Here is a 21,086-nt window from a genome sequence, read left to right on the forward strand (position 1 = left end):
AACTATTTGGGGAGCTGTCAAAAATCCAAAGCCCAGGCCCACCCCATACCAATTAGATAAGATTTTTTTCTAGAGTGGGAGCCAGGCTTCAGTATTTTTTCTTAGGGCAGGTCACTGCACTTGATTAATCTTATCCATTTTTAAAGATTTCAGGTGATTCCAGTATGCAGCAAAGTTCGGGGACCACTGATAGGGAACAGAGATCATGAAACGTTAAGCTCTCCCCCCCACCCGTCACCCTTCCCCCCCCCAAGCTCTTGACAAAGATTCTCTCCTTGACCAAATTCCATGCCAGGCTCCTCGTCGCCCCCCTGTGGACATGGCCTCAACCTTGTCCTATAAAGAGGTGAACAAACACTAAGTTTCTGACAGGTAAGGCCACCGTCCTAGGATGACCTGAGCCCCCTTAAAGTACCTGCCTGCAAAAACGCAAGGATGCCAGAAGAATTGACTGTGTTTCCTATCCAACACCTGAAGATGGGCCCTCTTTCCCAGCCTCTGTGGGAGGGGAGGAGCCCAGCTTCAGTAAGCACCAGGGAGCAAACCCAGGTGGCTTTCACATGGACCAAACCCCCCTTCTTGCTTTTTGCAGTTTTTCCCTTCCCTCACTCTACTGAGTCCCCACCTGTCCCCCTCCCTACGCCCTCTTTCTCCCTTTAAAATACCCAATGACATCTAGACAAGTCAAAGTTGAGCCCAGTTCCTGCTAAACTCTTTTCCTATTGCAATAGTAATTATTACTGAATAAAATGACTGATTAAAATCTGTTCTTGCCACTTTAACTGGTGTTCAGCTTTGTTTGCCTTGGACATTGCTGATATAACCAATTTCAGAGCCACTCCCTAAAAAAGTGCCTCTGAGATGGGAAGAAACTAATTTTTTGGCCTATGAACTAACTCTGAGCAAGCTGCCATTGAACACAGCTTTTATTTGACTACAGGGTCCAGAAAACTGGGACAATCCCTAGAGGAAGAAAATTTAAATGTATGGAAGGACCAGACGGCCCACTGGACTGAGAGCCTCCGGCAAGTACATCCTTGAACAGCACAGTCCAGAGGAAACAGCATGAGCTTCCTGAAGACGAGAACACGGCTTGGCCACTCACCAGCCGAGTGGCCTGGAGCCTCCGTTTCCTCCTTGATAAACTGTAAGCCACAGTGCCTGCTTTCTTCAAACCGAGGGCTCCTCCAGACTCACTTGTTCACAGTCAAACCCAAATCTTCAGTATCCTCTAAAAGCAGAATCCACCCGGCTGGCTGGCTCAGCGGTTGAGCACTGACCTATGAACCAAGAGGTCACGGTCAGGGCACAGCTCCGGCTGCGGGCTCGATCCCCAGTGCAGGAAGCAGCTGATCAATGATTCTCTCTCACCATTCATGTTTCTATCTCTCTCCCTCTCCTTTCCTCTCTGAAATCAATTTTTTTAAAAAAATTTTAAAGCAGAATCCAAAAGTACATGCATTTAGGCTCCAGGATATGCACTGGTTAATTAATCAATGTTTCAGTCATCAATTGAATCACACAGGATATGCTTTTTTATTTTTCATAGACAAGCACAGTTTATTTCTAAGTTACATTTCATATCACAAGCTAAACCACAGAAGCTTCCTGTCCGTACACCACCCTGGGCCCTTTTTCTCTGACCAAACTGCTAGAACCTTCTGGGCCATGCTGGCTTCAACTCGCCATTTGTACCCTTTTATGAGCCATAAAACCTCTAGGAGAATCTGAAAAAAATTATGAGCTTTCCCCCCTATAAAAATGCACATTCACATAAGCACACAAATTCAGCGTACAATTCCGAGGAGCTCGGAGTCTCCCTGAAACACTGGTCGACTCCGCTGGAACCCTGGTCTAGACCGTCGCCTGCAGGGGACAGCAGGGCAGCTGCAGCCCACACTGCAAGCTGCATTCAGGGAAGCTGGGGACGCTGTAGAACTTGATGAGTTTTTTGAAGGCACTTTTCTTCAGCATCATCACCTCCTCGGGAAACCTAGAGAGGATGTTGACTGTGGAGGAGCCCCCATCCTTCACGGGGCCCTCTGAGGACAGTGGCTTCTGAGCACTCGCAGGCACGCTGTTGCAACTGAGCGAACGCACGGCCTTCCTCTTGTTCCGCACGGACAAGTAATTGATCAGGAAGGAGGACAGCTTGCGCTTGGCCTCTGCTGGGGCCTCTTCGGAAAAGCAGTCATCAGGTGGGTCCAGCAGTGTTTCTAGGGGGCAGCCGTCTTCCCTCCCAAGACCAGCCCCCGCACGCTGAGGCTGCTTGGCGATCCTTCGGGCCTGGGCTAGGTCATCCTCCGCCCCGCCGACGGACTGAAGGGCCCCTCCACAGCTCAGGGCTCTGGGGCCCCTGGTTTGGGGGATGAGGCCCCTGGCCTGAGGGCTCGGCTGGGAGGTACAGTGCTGACTCAGGATGAGAGTGGCGGCGTCGCGAATGAGATTCCAGTCTCTCAGGATATCATCCCTGGTGGTGAACTGGGAGGTCACGGTGAAGCGGATGATCAGCTTGTCCTGGACGGTCGCCGGGATGAGGAAGATTTGGCCAGCTTTAGCTATTTCCTTCAACACACTCTCCGTGAGACAATTAGGACCCTGTTTGAAGGATAAAGAGAAGTGGAGTCTGTACCACATCCCCTGTAAGCATCCCCAAAAGCCCAGCATTTACAGTTTCCAACATGCTAAGCATTCACCGAATAGCTTCATGCATAGCCACGGACGAGGACATTACCTTTAGACGAAAAACCACCAGGCCAAGGTGCCTCTTGGCAGGAATTTCAAAGAAAGGGTCCTTTCTGACCAGAGATTCAAAATACTTAGCCATTTCAGTCCCCTAGAATTGTAAACAGAGAGAGAGCTGAGATGAATAGTCAGGCAAGGGCCAAGCGTGCATTCACTTCCACACGGCTGTGTGGGTTTAAGCCAGGACCTTCGAACCACTGAGATCCGAATGGCTTCCGCCACATTTTCTTCTCTGATTTTGCTCCTATTCCAAGCTGGGCACACTCCAACGGCTCCCTGTTTCTTGTCGTTTCAGATCTACCTCCAGACTCATGTCTCAGGGCCTTCTTTCAACTCACCCCAGAACCAGAAGGCATGTATTTTGTGATCAAGACAATCTTAGCCTCATATCCTGGCTTCACAGCTTCTTGACCTGCCAAGGGGGCAAGTGAGGGCCAACACCCAGCCCAGGCCCTGCATTCCCAGCCAATGCTTCATGAGGGTGGCAGGTTGTTTCTACTGCACTAAAGGCACCATCTTCCCCTCGCCTCCCAAACCTTCTCGCCTCACATGCCCTTGCATCCCCTTTTCCCCGATATTCCACAAAGAACGTGTTTGACACATCATCTCCACGTACACTGTGGAGAGGCTGTGTACCTGGTTAGGCGATACAGTTTCTGCTGGAGATGAAAAATTTCTGGAAATTGATACTAGTGACGGTTGCACACATTGTTATTTCACTTAATGCCCCTTCATTGTAGACTTAAACATGGTTAAAATTGTAACATTTTTTATGTATGTTTTACCATAATAAAAAAAAATTAAGCTTTGTATCATATAGATCTTCCACTGAAATTTGGTAATTTCAATTTTTTTTCTGTTATTTCCTATGTTGTTAACTAAACAAGAACAGTACTTGTCTTCTTTCATTTCTTAAAATTTCTCCAAGTGTCCAATCGTCTCAAACATTTGCTAAGTAATTGCTGTCACCTGGTTCTCACACCTGCTACTCTATTTCAAGGGAAGGCAAGGGATTCAGCTAATCGTGTCTTTGACTAGGATGAAACGAGTTTCTCCAAGCCTCATCCAGAACCCTTGTCTCTCTCCACTGCACGGTCTCTTTAAAACAGTCTCCAAGATCTCTTCATGTTCAGGTCCTCAGGCTCTCTCAGGGAAGCACCCTGCTAAATATTGTCTAGCTGTTTTATGTGTCATGCTCTGCTCAGTGTTCCTCTAGCTAACAAAGAGAGGGCCACCCTGAATAGTCAACTCCCAGGAGCCCGAGAACAGCCCCAGACACCTGAGCCCAGCCTTCCTCCCACTGGGACACACAGCAAACGCAGCTCAGCCCACAGGCCTCCCACAAACGATTACATACATGTCTGACGTGCGCTTGCAGATTCTTCACCCCGAAGGACCGAATCACAAACCAGAGCTTAATGGAGCGAAACCGCCGGCTCAGGGGGATCTGCCAGTGCTAAAACAGAGGAACACAACGCCAGGTTAGAGACAGGACACCGCCCCCTCACGCACTCCTGGGCCTTAGCATCCTTGCCTGCCCAGCCCTCCAGGGATGGTCGGTATCACCAGATCTCTGAAGCAGTTGCTAAGCAGCAGCCAAGGCAAGTTACCCAAAGGCTGCCCTGTCATGCGACGAAGTCACTGGTGAAGGTGACCAATAAGTCCATGTCCAAGAGCAGGACAAGTGGAAACCAAGTCCATGACCCTGAACCAAGGAGAAGACACTTTACGTTTAAGTGCACCTTTAAACATTTCATCCAGGCTGAAACTCAAGGTAAGGGAGGGCAATATGTTTGTGTTTTCCCGAAGGGAACCTCAGTTCCTTGAACAGCAGAAAATAAAGTTCTATTTCTACTCCCTACCCCACCCCCAAACTGTAAAGTACAGCAGTCAAGAGCTCAGAGGCCGGAGCCCCGCAGACCTGGTGTCTCCTCAGCTCTGCCCCACCGGGCTGCGACCTCGGCCAGTGCCACCTACTGGTTGCTTGTGAGGCAGAAAAGGAACAGCACCCCCAGGAAGTGGTTCAAAAAGGGTGTAAAGAGCTTCACAGGAAGTTGACAGCCAGTTTGGGCTATTTACACAATTAAAATGTGAGCCGCAAATCACAGTAGTATTTCTGCCTAGCCCATGAGACGGTCATCATTTCATTTCACTTTCTCATGCTAACTTTTTCCTGTGCCCTCAGGGGGCATCACTCCAGCTTTCAGATTTCAAATGAGCATCTGCGTGTCAGCCTCTGTTAGACTAACATTGACCTTTTTTTCCTGGTGACTAAATTCAACAGAGCTGAAAGTTCAAGGTTGCTCTAGCACCAGAGATTTGAAATGTTTCCATGCATTATCTCACCAATTTCTCAGATCTGAAAACAGAGCAAAGGGTGTGGGAAACATTTCCAGTTATTCTGATGGCTAATGTGGCTTCTAGTGACCACTTCTTCAAATGTCAGGAAGATTCTACCACAATTTCTGTTAACTGAAAGTAAATATTGACGCAATTGAATATTTACGTACTCATCCACAGGATTGCCAAATCCTCAAAAACATACTCACCTTCATTCTTTACCCCAACTTCCTGACCCAGGCACAGTTATTGGTTGAGACAGTATTTCTCCCACATCAAATACTAAGCCTTTGATTTCCAGGCAAAGCACTCGTGGTGAGCACCAGCTTGGAAACTTGCGTTTACCAGCAGAGGGCATCAAAACGCAGACACAGAGCAAAATCCCTGTTAACAAGGCGGACATCACCTCCACCACTTGTTAGAATCTAACAGTTGAACGGACACTCTGGGAGGAAAACGAAGGGATGCTAGGGGCCTTCTCTAAAAAAAAACACATTGCTTTCCAGATGCTTATAAATTCGCTACTTTATGTCACCAGCAAATTAAAGGAGAGGCAGAGATTATTTTAATTTTGATTTCTTCACACTCTGTCTATATATACCCAGTTATTCCTCTTGTCACTATTCTAAAACCAACCCATGCTGACCCAGCGGGGTGGCTCCTGCTGATATTATCGTTTGGGCTTACAACGGGTGACATGCTCTTCTTTAACTCGAGGCATTCCCAAACCTCCTCTGTGTACTTCACCATCTTGCAGGTCTCCTCTGCAAGACCATGCCTGCCTGCCCCCATTCGCTATTAGGGAGGGATATGGTACATCCCTGATGTCAGAGGACTGTGGCCTGAGTTTGGGTGGCTCCAGGTCCCCAGAAATGAAGCCCCTAAGTCTTCTCTCCCAGGATGCTGTGGGCTTCTATTTAAAGCTGCAGCCGCCTGGGTGAAAAGGAGCTTGGGGCACAGGTCAGAGCAGTAGGGAAGACCCCCAGGTCACAGCAAATAGCAGCTTTAGTTTTCCAGGAGTTTCTTTGTAGACTTGAAAATTAAATCCATGGGATTAGAGGTGAGAGAAGAAACGGTACAAAGCAGCACTTTCTAGATGTAGAAATAGAAACAGTAAGGTTCCAGACTCATAGATGCAGAGAACAGACTGGTGGTGGCCAGATGGGTAGGGAGACAGGGGAGGGGTGAAAGAGGTAAAGAGATTAAGAAGTACAAATTGGCCCTAACCAGTTTGGCTCAGTGGATAGAGCGTCGGCCTGCGGACTGGAGGGTCCCAGGTTCAATTCCAGTCAAGGGCATGTACCTTGGTTGCGGGCACATCCCCAGTGGAGAGTGTGCAGGAGGCAGCTGATGGATGTTTCTAACTTTCTATCCCTCTCCCTCCCTCTCTGTAAAAAAAATCAATGAAATATATTTTTTTAAAAAAAGAAGTACAAATTGTCAATTACAGAATAGTCATGGGGCTGTAAGGTACAGCATAGGAAATACAGTCAATAATATTGTAAAAACTATGCACGGTGCCGGGTGGGTACTGGAAACATTGGGGGCACCACTTTGTAAAGTATACGATTATCTAACCACTATGCTGTATGCCTGAAACTAATACAAAATAATATTGAGTGTGAACATATAAGGAAATCAAGGCCCACTAAGTTCCCCAAAGCCACTGCCGCCTCCCCTTGGACATGACAAGCAACTTATTTGTTTGCCCTACAATTACAGGAAGGACTGTCTTCAAACTGAGGTGTTAAATCTGAAGAACCTGTTTCCCCAAGAGATCATACAGGCTGGGAATGTGGGCGGGTTGGAAAGACTGAGATGCAGCCAGTGAAAGCACCGGGAATGTTTAGAAGCATCTAGAAACTCAGGAAGGATGTCCCTGACCCGCCCCAAGGTGGAGCCTTCCACAGCGCCTCCTTGAGGACAAAAACATAAAAGTGACTTAAGCAAGGGGCCCCTTTCCCTACTCCAGGAAATTCTGCACCCTGCCCTGCTGCTGGGTGGCAGGCAGGAAAGATTGTCCAGGACAGAGGAAGAAGAGAATGGCTCCGTTCTTGGTAAGGAGATATTTCTCGGAATAATTTTTAAAAAACATTTTTCAAAGGGCCACAGGTATTTAATAGGAAAGGTACAGACTGCCTCAAAAGTTGGTCTCATTTTCAGGGTTTTTAAAGTGTCCTGGGTTTCATGACGGGCACAGGGCTACAGCAGCAGTATTATGGGGTGGACTCCCCATGGGCCACTTTCTGACCAGAGCTGACATACAGGAGACCCTGGGGGTCACGTGCAGACAGCTTCCATTTCAGAACCCCCGTCCCCTCCCCCGCTCGCTCCTGGCCACTCACCATGAAGTCGGTGGCCGCGCCCGAGTTGGCATGCCTGAGGTAGACGGGGTTCACGCTAAAGGTCTGCTGCAGCTTGTACTTGTTCTTGACCCTGTGGGTTCCCAGTGGGCATCAGTGGCAGAGGCCTCTCCAGGGGAAGCAAGGCTTTCCCGGGGGCTGGGGGCTCAGCTGCCATACTCACCAGAACCCGGTGCAGTCAAAGTGCACCATCATCCACTTGGAAGGGTTAAAGGTGAAGGAGTCGGCATACTCGATGCCCTGCAGGAACCCCCGGAACTCGGGGCACAGGAAGGCAGTGCCCGCGTAGGCAGCATCGATGTGGAGCCACAGCCCTTCCCTGGCACCTGAAGGGGCAAACGTCACCTGGCTGGGAGGGGGGCCTGGGGTGGGAGTGGGGGTTGCCACCAGCCAGCTAAAAGGCATCTCTTGTCTGGCCCAGCTGGCTGGTGGGCTACAAGAAAAGAGCCGGAAAGGCCGGCCTGCTCTGGCTTCCTGGGACGACAAGGCCCGTGGAGATGAGAGGGAGCCTCCATGTGAGGAGTGGGCTGGAATGAGGCCCCACCACCTCCTGCAGGGAGAGCCTTCAGAGCCCCACCCTGGCCTGTTCCCCTCCCTGGCCGGGGCCCACACCTGTTGGCCTCATCCTAGAGCTTTCTGACACAGACCCCAATTTGCCGCTGGCCCGGAGAGCAATGTTAATGCGTCTAATACACGCATTAGAGAGGGATGCCCCTCATCCTAGCTGGTTTCTTGTTCAGAGATTTAAACAATCACATTTGGGGGTTTTTTCTGTCGTGATCTCCCTCCATGGTTTCCCCTACCCTCCACTTCTCATTTTCTTAGCCGAGACCAGAAGACATTTCACTGTCCTCATTCTCCCCGTGCTTTGGGGTGCAGCCTGCAGTAAGCTGATTTCTCGACAAAAAGTGAGAGAGTGAGAAGCCTGAGGCTCACACTGTCACCTCCTAGGACAGGACGCAAGGGAGAGCAGCTCTCACCCCTGGTCACACCTCTGGGGAAGCAGTGGCCTGGCTGCCTGGGAGGACACATTTGTCACCTGTGGTGGCTCTTCCTACACTTTCTGCAGTGATCATGGAGGGGCAAGATAACTCCACAGAGTTCCTTTCAGGTTCTTGCTCTAGGGAACATTCTAGAATTCATTACTTGGCTTCCCAGCCAGACAGGGCAGACTTACATATGGGGCCCAGCTCTGATAGGCAGTCAAAGGCACAGACCCCAGTGGTTCCCAGCGTTGCACAGACCTGGAGGCAAACACAGGAAGTTAACGTGGGAAAGTGGGCTCTTGGGACACATTTGGCTTGAAAGAAAATTTAACCACAGATATTATCTACCCCACCATTCCACTAGAGCAGTGGGTATCTCACACTATATTTTACTGTGACCCACAGTAAGAAATGCATCTTAGCCCAGTCGATGTGGCTCAGAGGTTGAGCATCAGCCCATGAAAATTAAGAGGTCACAGTTCGATTCCCAGTCAGGGCACATGCCCAGATTTCAGGCTCGATCCCCAGTAGGGGGCATGTAGGAGGCAGCTGATTGAGGATTCTCTGTCATCTTTGGTGTTTCTATCTCTCTATCTCTCTCCTTTCCTCTCTAAAAATCAATAGCGACATCTTTTTTAAAAAACGAAATGCATTTTATATGGTAACCTAGTACCTATATACATGTGTGTTTGAAATAAAAGTTTCACCAAACAATACATACTCTGGCTACAGGAATGCACTTTGAGATTTTTCTATTCCATTTCCTTTTTTAATGCTGGTTATGAACCTCCCAAATTTATTTTCTAACACACAAATGAATAGCAACTCAGAAATTATAAAACATTGCATTTGAGGGCCTTTCTGCTTTTGTTTGCAGCCTGTTACTTACCTGCATTCTGCCAAAATTCCTTCCTCACCTCCACATCTATCATCCTAAGCTCAGAGCACATTCTGACTTACAAAGACAGGCACCAGGCCCCGCTCCCTGTCCTCCTCGATGGCTTTCTGAAGAGCTTCCCCTCGGAGTGAGAAGTTGCTGTCCACGGGCAGAAACTTCATCTTCACAAGAGAAATCAAACCAGCCTTTTCCACTGAGGAGTGAGCCTGGCGGGACCACAGAAACCTGTTAGCAGAGTCATCCTGGGAGGAGCACTCCCCGAAAACTGCTGAAGCCAGAGTAAGGGAGTCCCACATAACATTCAACACTTGTCTGTCCCTGCGGTTCCTGGAGACAATCTCACAGGCCTGTGCTCCCCTGAGCCCCAGTACACTCATATCTGGAAGAAAATGACTCCAGGGCCAAGACTCCGGAAGCCAAGCAATGGCCTGAAGGTATGGCCTGTGGTGGGCAACTCACCTGGTCAGAGGCGTAGGCAATGAGCCTCGCATTCAGGGAGGACTCGTCTGCCCCGGGCTCAGATGCTTTCATTTCCAGAATTTTGTTCTTTCTTGCCGCCAGCAAGGCAATCAAGGTGGACTCACTGACTGTGCTCTGTAGTGGAAGAAGGATTATCAGTGGCAGCCTCTCCCTGTGTTCTCTTCCAAATTCCCCAGGCTCTTCACAGGGTGTGTGTGTGTGTGTGTAATAGCTATTCCTCAAAAGAGCACACAGCTCCTGCCTAAGCTCACAGACCTATTCTGCATTCTCCATTCACAGCACCCTAAGCAACCCTGGGACACCTCTCTCTAACTTTCCAGAGAAGTAATGAAAGCTCATTTTCACCTAAAACCAGCATCTTTATCAGAGAGGCCACAGACACCAAAAAGAGAATGTTTAGCTTCTGATAGATACAAGTTTGGTTCTAGATACATTTGTTCCTCTTGTAAAACATGCTTAAAAGAAAGCACTCGCGTCCTGGCCAGTTTGGCTCAGTGGACAGAGCGTCAGCCCGCCGACCAAAGGGCCCTGTGTTCGATTTTGGTCAAGGGCGCGTAACTCAGATGCAGGCTCAAATCGATGTATCTCTCTCACGTTAATGTTTCTCTCTGTGTGCCTCTCCCCATCCCTTCCACTCCCCCCTCCCCAAGAAAAAAGTCAATGGAAAAATATCCTCGGGTGATAATTAAAAAAATAAAATAAGAGGTTTTAGAGGCTATATTTTCTCATCATGGTGCAGTAAAATTCAAAATAAATAATAAAAAATGGTCAAAATATCTTTATGCTTGGAAATTGAGAAACATTATCCTTAGGGTTTCTCCTCATTCATCCACTCAGTCTTCAATGTCTTTGCTTCTGGAAGACCCGCTGCTGATAGCTCCCTGCTATCAAATATATATAATATAGATAGATAGATGATAGATAGATAGATATTCTATATATTTGAAGAACCATCATTTGATAGATATACAAAAGATAGGGTTGTAGGACTAGACGAACTGATGTGCGCTGTTAATTTCTCACTGCCAAGGGCCTCCTGGACTTAGGAGGGATGGGAAGAACCTCTACTTGCTTCTCTTTTCCCATTAACAGATGGTGTGAAGTGGGACAAAGGAGGGGAGTTGTCAGATTGTAAACTAAGAAACCTGAATCCAGTAAGACAGGAACTGTGATGATGCATTGTTGACCTTTCATCTTTTTCAAGGAAAAGAGATAGAGTGGAGATGGTGGAAGCAGCCGTGTGGACTAAGTGGAAGTTGAGAAGGGAGTGGCAGCAATGGGGGGAGGGGGCGGCTAAGCAGGGGGTGGTAGCTATGCCAGTGATGGTGTTGGTGATGACGGTGTCAACCATGACAGTGATGATGGTAATGTTGATGATGGCAGTGTGAGTGACATGTGGAGACTCCTGAGAACAGGAGAATTGCCCAGGCAAGGGTTTGGCTTATCCCCCACTACTTATCCCCCAGGCTAGGGGGAGCTTTGACAATAGAGGCACCTGCAAGACGCCTCCCCCGTGGCTGCCAGGGTGGTGGTGCAGGAAGTGCTCTGGGAGTCCCAGCATTTTCGCCAGCCAGTCCATGACGTTCATCTCCAGCTCCGTGCACGCAGGGCTGGAAGCCTGAAAGCCGGAAAGTGAGAGCCTCGTCTGGTTAGCCCCAGGGCACCAAGATGGGCCCACCAGCCCCAGAAATACATGTGTCTCTGCCCTAGTATTCCCCCTGGCTGTGACAGTATCCCTGGAGAAGAGATCAAGGCCAGGCCCTGTGCCCCAGCGCCACCCCATCCTCTATCAAACCAAAAGGGGAAAAGAATGTGGGGCTTTGGATTCTTGCCACCCTCGATGAGGTGGATTCTCTTGGGACTCCAAGCCCTAGAAATGGTTGCCTCCATTGGGCTCCCAAGTCCCTTAATTACCCAGCTGAGAGGCATTCTATAGGCCAGTAGGAAGTTTTAGGACTAAGAAAGCAAGCACTCCTTCCTGGAAATGATAGCATCTATCTTCCCCTCTCAAGCCCCACCCCCCCACCCCCACCCCCGGCCCCCAACACACACACACACACACATATCCTATAAGAGTTCAGGTTTAAAATATAAAGCTATTCTAAGAGTATTCTGGCATAATTTAAAGCTGATTGGTGCTTAAAGGATTATTAAGGGAAGTCTTAGGGCCTCAAAAACAAGAGCACAGATGAAGTTGTATCTACAGGCACCAAAGTGCTTAGTTAGGGTCACAAATGGTGGCAATAACCAGACCTCAGTCCAAATCTCCTCTTTTCTCTCTGAGCTGTGTGATCATGGGGAGATAAGGTAGTTAAGCCTCACTTTCTTCATTCACAAAATGGGGCCAATACTCACGATTCCATAGAATTAGACAGGACAAGTTGAGATCATTTATGTAAAGCTTAAGTCCAAAGAATATAACCATGGTTAATATTTAAGTTGGAACCCTATTCAGAGACCAGGACCAAATATGTGTGCCCCCGGATGTCACTTCCTGCTGCATCCCCACGGCCACTGGTCATAGGTACAGCCGCTGCTACTCACCCAGGTGAATCCCAAGCAGTTGATGGCATCAGCCAGCATGTCGCCCAGCAGTGATGGCCAAGAGGTGAGAGCTGGGTAGTAGGCGTGCATATGGGGGCTCTGCCAATGTACCACCTGGAGGCAGAGCAGGTACACAGGTGACACGGAGGCATGTGTAGGAGGCCGTCCTCCTCCAGAGACCCTCCCTGGCAAGGGGAAGCACCCCGTCTGGAGATGGGCTGACATTTTCAAGACAGCCGACTAAGTGGCACGGCTCCACAAAAATAAGACATATTCATGGTGTCCTTGCCGCCCACATTGCTCATCCTCTCAGCTAGCTCTTCAGTGGAGCATTTGCACAGATGCGAAGACCAGAAGGGAATATGTGAAATGGAAACTGCTATAGTAATTAGAGTGGGGGATTCTGGGTAATGTTCACAGTAGTCTCCAATGCTTATCTCCCCCGCCACCCCTGCCCAGTCATAAAAAGAAGGGGAGACTGTTGGGAACAGTCGGTTGCTTGTCTCATCCAGTTTCGTGAAAAGCAGTCTTTGTGTTATAGATCACTGAGCTCTCCAGGCAAGCATCTCCTGCGGGGTGAATGGATTCAAATCTGTCCTTAGCTTCCCAGTGAGGATGGAGAGAGGAGAGAAGAGGGAAGGAGAAGTGGAAGCCCAAAGGCATGGGACCCCTGCCTCCAGGCTAACCCCTGTGCCCACCATCAGCGTAAGCTGAATCTAAGGAGGAGCCAAGTCGAACAGGTCCCTGAAGCATCCTCAGGGGCTCACTGGCCTCACTGGCCTCACTGATGATCTAATCTGGCTTCATCTCACTTCTCTGCAAACCCACCCTGTTTATCTCTTCAATCTTGTCTTTGAGCAATCCTGTTTGCCCTCACAGGAAGGTACTACGCTCACAGACTCGACCCTCTGAAATCTGTCAATTCTTAGAAAGCAACTACATATTCATTTCCTCACAAATGCTTGCCCAACTCCCCGGTCCCTTTGATCCCTTCCCTCAGCCCATGGGACACTCTCTTTCTAGTTGTTACACTCTTCTGAGAGCTCATTCGATGACATCTTGGTGTAGCATCGAGTCATTTAGGGGGCACAAATTCCTGTTATCCCTCAAGAGCAAGGACAGTGTCCTGGACAGCGTGTATGGTAGAAGGAGCCTCAGGCTTAAATTCAAAGGCACAGGTTCCAGTCCTACCTCTGCCCCTAACCAGCTGTGTCACCTTGTCTATTGTGAAGCTACTGAACTTACCCTCCAAGGTCCCATCTTTGTATGATTCTCTTTTGAGATCCAGCCTTAATTTCATTTTCTTAAAGGGGATCTTAAAATTTGTAGGGGATTCAGACCCCATAAAACCAGGATCTCCCCCTGCACCTTTCTCAACCTCAGTTTCTCATCAAAAACTGAATCCTGTCTCCTGGGGCTGCTGTATAAACCAGCCTGGAGGAAATGTGTCAAACGTAAAGCGCAGATGTGTACGGTGATCACCTGGTGATGGGCACATCACTTATCCTGACTTGACTCTTGGGTGATCATACCTCTTCCTCTGCGTTTCACCAGGCGGAAGGCATCGTAGGTAACAACAGTATCTCCCATTCTCCATGACTTACCGTATTCAATTCTCACAGCACCCCTAGGAGGTAGGTTCTGCCATGATCCCTGTTTTACAGGTGGGAACTGGGGCTGGCGGAGAGAGGCAGCGTCCCTGGGATCACACACCCCTCAGAGGGGCAAACAGCAGAGCCCAAACACCCAGCGCTGTCTGACTCCAGGGCCCAGACGCCTAAGCAGGATGGCATCCTGCCCTCTCCCTGCTGCTGCTCTCCCCTCATCAAGAGTAGACGAGATTTTTCTAACCAGGATTGGAACTAAAGCTAAATGATTGTTGTTTTTTTCTTCTCTTTGCATCGCGGAGGTGGCCGGGAGAGAAAAATTAACCCTGTTGTCAGTGAGGTGCTGACCAAAACAAGAAAGCAGAGGGCCAGCAGCTTTCAGGCCAACTCTGAGAGGCTGTGCAGCCTGTGAGATGAGATGAGAGATTGGGCCTCGTTACTGACGTGCTTAACGACATTATTTTGGAAACGCAGAGGAGGGCTCCATCCTCCTGATCCTATCAAGGGGCAATTGGGTGTTCTGGTGAGATACACACCGTGAGATAAGCCAGAGGGACGCTTATCAAAACACACAGATCTCTCAGTCCAGAAGTGAGCCTCTTTGACCGCACTCCCAGCAACCGCTGGAATTTCTCAATCGAATGAATCAGCTCATTTCCGCCTCTTCTGACAGTTGCTTTCACGGCACTACCAGCTTACAGTTGGCCCCGCAGCAGATGACATTTTACAGAATCAAATCCATGAGATAATCTTATCGGGGAGCTAGCCTCCTTAGTAAAAGTTTTCTTGATATAAAAATTTTCAAAATATGCTTCTGAACTAGGCTGACTGGTCAGAGAGATGGGTATGTGGCTTGGTGCAAACTGGCCATCGCTGTCTGAGTGTGAGTAGCTTCTCACCCCTGCCTCCAGGCACATTTCCCTCACGCCTGAGTCCACAGCTCTTCAGGGCTGATGGGAGCAGGTCCCCAGTGGATTTGGCCTCAGGAAGAGCTGCTGGGCATGTGCTGGTCAGAGCTCCAAGGCCCCACGCGGGGGAGGGAGCGGGACAGCCATGTGTGGGCACAGCTGACGGAGGGCGCCTGTGGGCACGGCACAGCCTAAGGCCCTCAGTCACTTACCAGCAGAGACTTCCACGTCTGCGTAGGAGAAACAGCAGAGCCTTGGGAGTAAGACTGGCCCAGGTTAAAGTCCTGGGTTTTCCAGGCACAAACTCTGCAGCTTTGGGAAGACAATGAACTCTGTGCCTCAGTTTACTCACGTGTAAAGCAGGGATCGTAGGGTCACCGTCGGATAAAACAAGCTGGCCTGCAGTGCGGCTGGTACAGTGCCTGGCCTGTAAAAGGCAGCCCTTCCAGGGGAGGAAGACTCGTGCACTTTTAGCGGGAATGCCTTCCTCAGCTCCTCACTCCTGGCGGCAGGGGCATCGCCAGGGCCCATGGCCCCGAGCCTCGGCTCCAGCCCCAGCCCTGGCAGCATCCAGCTTCTGTCTGCGCCCTGGCTCCTGGCTGCCCCCAGGTCGTGCCCTTTGTCTCCAGGAGTGGGGGCGATTGGGGGAAAGTCCCTTGTTACTCCCGAAAAGCAGCTCAATCACAAGGCCTCCGCCTGATCAGGAAGGAGGTGGCTTCACCTCATGGAGGAGAAAGAAGGGGCTGACGGGGCTCATTCAGCCCCCCAGGTGCCCAGCCCTCGGGGGCTGTGTTCTCAGCCTCCTTGCTCTGTCTCATGTCCCAGAATTCTGTGGGAGCCCCTGGTCCTGCGGCTGTGCTTCAGGGACCACCCCAGCCCCCTCTCCATCCTGCTGGCCACAGGCCTCCTTGCTCCTCACTTCCCCCCACCCACTGGATCGCCAAACTTCTGTCCGACGAGGCCCTGGGCATAGTCCTTATTCTCTCTCGCTCCCCACCCGACACTACAGCGCCCCTGGCATCAGAAACCAAATTTCGGTCGAAGTCCTGGCCCTCCACGTGCCCAGAAGTTGGGTTTGAATGTCGGCCGAGTGGCTGAAGGGTCATCCCAGGCCTTTCTCATGCCTCCCGCCCACCCTTCTATTCCCCAAAGTCCAGAGTCACTCCTGTGACTGCATCTCACCCCAGGCATGATGACTCGCTCGATGTCCCCAAAGATGCTGTCCCAGCTGTCGGGGTCCTCGGGCGCGCTCTCAGGCAGCTGGGCTCGCAGGTAGCCAGGCCGCACATCTGGGGTCACCCGCCGCTCCCGCACACTGCTCAGGTACTGGCAGATGTAATCCACCATCTCCTTTCCTGCAAGGGAGGCAGAGGAACCAGCCTCATGTCCCCTGGCTGGGCCTGGCCCAGGTGTGCTGTGCCCCTCGTGTCTGGGCTAAGAAACGTGGTGAAAGGGAGATGGGCTCATGGGGGTTAGGGGGACCGGATGCCCAGCAGAGGCCTTGTCTTCAAAAGAACAGAACGCGTGGGGGAGTGAATGAATGACGGAGGCAATGTGTGAGTGGGCAAATGACCAACAGGGAAAATCTCCAAAGCATAAAACTCCAGGGTCAATGTACACCCTTTCCTTTTCCTCCCCTTCCCTGGTCTGTGTCAGCCTTGATCATCTCTCCCACCTTTCTCCCAACAACAGAGCATCTGTTAAGGCAGTGGTTCTCAACCTTCTCGCCCCTTAAATACAGTTCCTCATGTTGTGGTGACCCGCAACCATAAAATTATTTTTGTTGCTACTTCATAACTGTAATGTTGCTACTGTTATGAATCGTAATGTAAATATCTGATATATAGGATAGTCTTAGGCGACCCCTGTGAAAGGGTCGTTTGACCGCCAAAGGGGTCGCGACCCAGAGGTTGAGAACCGCTGTGTTAATGCATCGCCTTACAGGTTCAGCAGAAACTCTGTGGCTCTTTCTATCCAAATACTGTTACACACACACACTCACACATGCACTCACACACGCACACAGACCACACGCTTTGTTAGCACACATGGCAAGTTCCCATTCCGGGTTCTGATGAAAGGGGGAAAATCTATCTGTTCACCACTCCCAATGGATCAATAATTCCTCATGTGTTTTAGAGCCGTAAACTTCTTTAAGAATAGGATGAAAACTATAGGCTGACACACATGCAAAATTTGGTCTATAATTTCTGAGGTTCATGGAATTCCTAAAGCACAACCATAGGCCTCAACTAAGAACCCTGCACTCGCCTGAAATCTTGCCTTAATCACTTTATCTCCCTTCCTGTGCTTAGAACATTTTTTAGATGCTCTCCCCCGCCCCCCCCCAAAAAAAAATTTAACCAAATGAATGAACAAATGAATAGGAAGAAAGGTAGCCAAGTCAAACACTCAGAAGCCACTGTAAATTATGTATTCTCTCTTCCCGTTCAGTTCTCGGGTGGGAGTTTCAGCCTGCGGTGTCCCTGTTGGAGTCTCTCTCTGACTCTCTCTCTCCATCTCCCCATCTGTGTCTGCGTATTCATCTCTCTTTCTCAATATATAGAATTCCTCCTTGGTGCTCCTCTTCCCCATGGAAAAAATGAAGTAAAATAAAATAGAGAAAAGGAAAGGGAACCTGAGCCTCTTCCCTCTACACCACCTCATGCAAAATTCTTACGACGGCCTCGGACAAAACTGTGAGTGAGCAAAAGCTTCCGTGCCCTTCTCTTTGCGTTTTGCTCTCCTTCAACCCTCCCAGGGCCCGATGCTTCCCGTGCCTGCAGCAGGCCCCCACCACAGGCCGGAGAGCCCTGGATCTAGCCCTCCACTTGTCCAGGGACAGCACGAAAGGTATTTGTGTCCCACTCACACACAAGCACCTGCTCTCAGCTGAAGGTGCCTTCGGAAAGCAGCAATAGAAGCTAGTGCAGGTTAACGTCTACCGGCTAACAGCCACTTAGCCTGGGTGGAGGAGAGAAAAAAACTTGGATCTGACACAGGACAATACCTCACAGCAAAGGAACCTCAGGCAACAGAACCAGATAGTGGGAGGAGGATATAAAAACTTAGAAAGAAAGAAATTATAAGCAACGAGCTGCTTCCCCACTCAGGAGAGCGATGCCTGGACATGCGATAACTGTTTGGCTTTGCTCGGCACACAAGGCTTGATGGATGGACAGCAGGTGCACACTAAACTTTGACGGACTGTATGACTGAAAGAAAGAACACTACTGAAAAGTTCACACATAGGAAAATGAATACTAAGAAGGAAAAGATCTTGCAGTGACTACAGAATACTTAGGGAATTTTTTTCCTATTTCAGGATATGAATAATCAATCCCCCGTTTGCCATTTAGTGAAGCAGGAATCCAAATCCTCTATTTTGTGGGAAAGTAGAAAAGAAAAGCATGACATGGCAGAGTAGGCGTATATGAGAGGAAGGATGAAAGAGGTGGAGAAAAGTTTTAAACTCTGGTCCCACATTCCTTTCGCAGAAAAAAAAATTGCAACAGCCAACTCTAACTCCCAGTCAAATGACACCCCAAAATCTAAGCACCCACAGCCGACAGCGGCTCTCGCGGCTGGCAGCGGGGAAGAGGGCCTGGGATGCCCGTGGCTCACCTCTCTCTCTGTACTCCTCAGGCTCCATCATCTCAGTCAGTGCCTCAGTCAGCCTCACTCCTTCTCACCGACACTAGGAGGTCCCAGGGGCACTCCTGGGCAGCAGGATGGGGCCCTGTATTTAAAGGGTTCTCCTGCTTCCACCTTAGCTCCGCCCTCCAGAAGCCCTTCCTCTAGGCTGAATTAACCCATCCTTCCTCTACCAATGCTCTGAGGGACAGTGACCACGACCTTGATCAAGAAATGGAGGAAAAAACGTTGCACTTAGCAACCCGAGCCTGCAGGGAAATGTGGTGAAGAGCCCTCAGTCCTTCCTGCCCCTGGCTTCAGACACAGCCAGCCTCAGACAAAGCTCCCAGAACAAAGCCGAGGGTATGCAGAATAAGTAGCACAAATTATTAGTGTTACTCCTGCCACTGCTTCCCCGGCGGCAGGGAGGGAGGAGTGGGCACTTAAAGGGATGCTGGCGCTGTGCTCAGGAGCAGGCAGATGTTAGCATCTCGCAAAATGAATTTTTTTATTGCTACATAATACGTATTGTTGTAAAGAGATGAGAAAATACAGATAAGTAAAAAGAATAACAATCACCAGACATAATCACTTTTAGCACTTGTGTGTGTGTGAGAAAGAGAGAGAGAGAGAGAGAGAGAGAGAGAGAGAGAGAGAGAGAGAGAGAGAGAGAGAATGCATAAAGGGACATACAGAAGCCTAAATGTTCAGAGCAGCATTATTCATAACAGCCAAAAAAGTGGAAACAACCCAAATGTCCATCAACAGATAAATGGAGCGATACGATGTGACATAGCCGTTCGACAATAAGAAGGATGGACGTGCTGACACGCAACAGGAAGAACCCTGAGAGCATTATATTAAGTGAGAAGAGCCAGTCTCCAAGCACCACATGTTACATGACTCCATTTATTGGAAATGTCCGGAAGAGTCAAATCGATGGAGACCGAAAAGATGGTGACTCGGGCTCTGGAGTCGGGGTGTGTGAGGAGTCAGAGGTTGACAGCAAGAGGAACAGGTTTGGGGGAGTTTCTTTCTGGAGGGTTGCTGGAAATGTTTTAAAATTGGTTATTGTGATGGTTGCACAACTCTGTGAATATCTTAAAAGTACTGAATTGTACACTTCAAATGGGGGACTTTATAATATGGAATTATACCTCAATAAAGCTTTGCTTTATGGGAAAAATAATATTGACAGTGGTAATAGCTGACATTTATTGATTCATTAAAAAAGTACCAACACCAAGTTAGGCAATTTAAATGGAAAATTATCCGTTATTTTCTCATCAAGTGTTGCTTCTGCTCCATTATCTCTCTTCTATCCTTCTGCAAGTCCAATTATGCTTATGTTAAACTTTTTTGCCTTATATCATAAGTACATAATATATATAATTGTGTATGTACATGTGTGCATATATATTATGATTATTGTATAATATATACATTATAGATATAAATTATATATATGATATTCTTTTTATTTTCCACCTTCTTGTCTCTGAGTTTCAGTTTGGAAATTTTTTCTAACCCATCTTTGCTTTGTCTATTCAGATATACTGTGTGTGTGTGTGTGTGTGTGTGTGTGTGTGTGTGTATATATATACACACACACACACATATATATATATATATATACACATATATATATATGTTTTTAAAATTTCATAAAGAATTAAAAACTGCCCTAACCGGTTTGGCTCAGTGGATAGAGCGTCGGCCTGCGGACTGAAGGGTCCTAGGTTCGATTCCGGTCAAGGGCATGTGCCTTGGTTGTGGGCACGTCCCCAGCAGGGGGTGTGCAGGAGGCAGCTGATCGATGTTTCTCTCTCATTGATGTTTCTAACTCTCTATCCCTCTCCCTTCCTCTCTGTAAAAAATCAATAAAATATATTTTTTTAAAAAAAGAATTAAAAACTATAAAAAGTGAAAATTCTATGCCTGGTGGTGTGGCTCAGTGATTGAGTGTCAAGCTACGAACTAGGAGGTCATGTTTCAATTCCTGGTCAGGGCACATGCCCGGGTTGTGGGATCAGTCCCCAGCTGGGGGATTGCAGGAGGCAGCCGATCAATGATTCTCATCATTGACGTTTCTATCTCTCTCCCTCTCATTTCCTCTCTGAAATCAATAAAAAATATATGTTTAAATAAAAATTCTACAACTGAAGAAAATACAATAACACTGAGACTAGGAAATCAACAAGTAGGTTTATCATCATACTAGATATTTTTTCTTCGTCACTTTCCCCTAATTGCTCACTTATTTGATAAATATTTTTTGGCCCTCTTCTATCTTACAGTTGGTGATACAGTGGAGACCAAGACAGACACCAACCAAGGCATAAAGAGTTTATAATCTAGAGGACAGATGCTCCAAAGTTTTCTCAAAGGGGCACTAATAGGATGTCCTTCTATATGTTTTGAAGTTTTTATTAAAATAACCATGAAAAAAACCTGAGTTGTACCTAACAAAGATAGTAAACATTATTCTGAATAATGTGCCTCCTCAGTGTTTGATGCCAAGTCTCTGAGATCCTGGGCAAAAATGCTTGGAAGCAGAGTCAGTTCCCTGGCAGACGGAGAGT

At 48.6% G+C, this 21,086-nt stretch overlaps 1 protein-coding gene across 1 annotated transcript; it reads right to left on the minus strand.

Moving 5' to 3' along the window:
* Nucleotides 1-1,366: 1,366 nt before the first annotated feature.
* HDC (histidine decarboxylase) lies at nt 1,367-18,526 on the minus strand. Its single transcript, XM_036301088.1, has 12 exons — nt 18,496-18,526; nt 16,054-16,226; nt 12,357-12,470; nt 11,308-11,430; nt 9,792-9,926; nt 9,395-9,538; nt 8,626-8,692; nt 7,612-7,774; nt 7,431-7,521; nt 4,103-4,201; nt 2,735-2,836; nt 1,367-2,598 (listed from the first exon to the last, which is right to left on the minus strand). Exons 1-12 carry the CDS (start codon nt 18,524-18,526, stop codon nt 1,855-1,857), a joined length of 1,986 nt encoding a protein of 661 aa, XP_036156981.1. The 3' UTR covers nt 1,367-1,854.
* Between the last annotated feature and the right edge of the window lie 2,560 nt (nt 18,527-21,086).

Source organism: Myotis myotis, unplaced genomic scaffold, assembly GCF_014108235.1.
Source record: "Myotis myotis isolate mMyoMyo1 unplaced genomic scaffold, mMyoMyo1.p scaffold_m19_p_1, whole genome shotgun sequence".
NCBI lineage: Eukaryota > Metazoa > Chordata > Mammalia > Chiroptera > Vespertilionidae > Myotis > Myotis myotis.

What these genes read in the sequence shown, in the direction of transcription:
- HDC (XM_036301088.1), bottom strand. Translation starts at nt 18,526, where the DNA reads ATGATGGAGCCTGAGGAGTACAGAGAGAGAG. An exon ending in TGAGGAGTACAGAGAGAGAG is followed by an intron (nt 16,227 to 18,495) that starts GTGAGCCACGGG and finishes CCTCCCTTGCAG; the next exon opens with GAAAGGAGATGGTGGATTAC. An exon ending in AGCGAGTCATCATGCCTGGG is followed by an intron (nt 12,471 to 16,053) that starts GTGAGATGCAGT and finishes CTCTGCCTCCAG; the next exon opens with GTGGTACATTGGCAGAGCCC.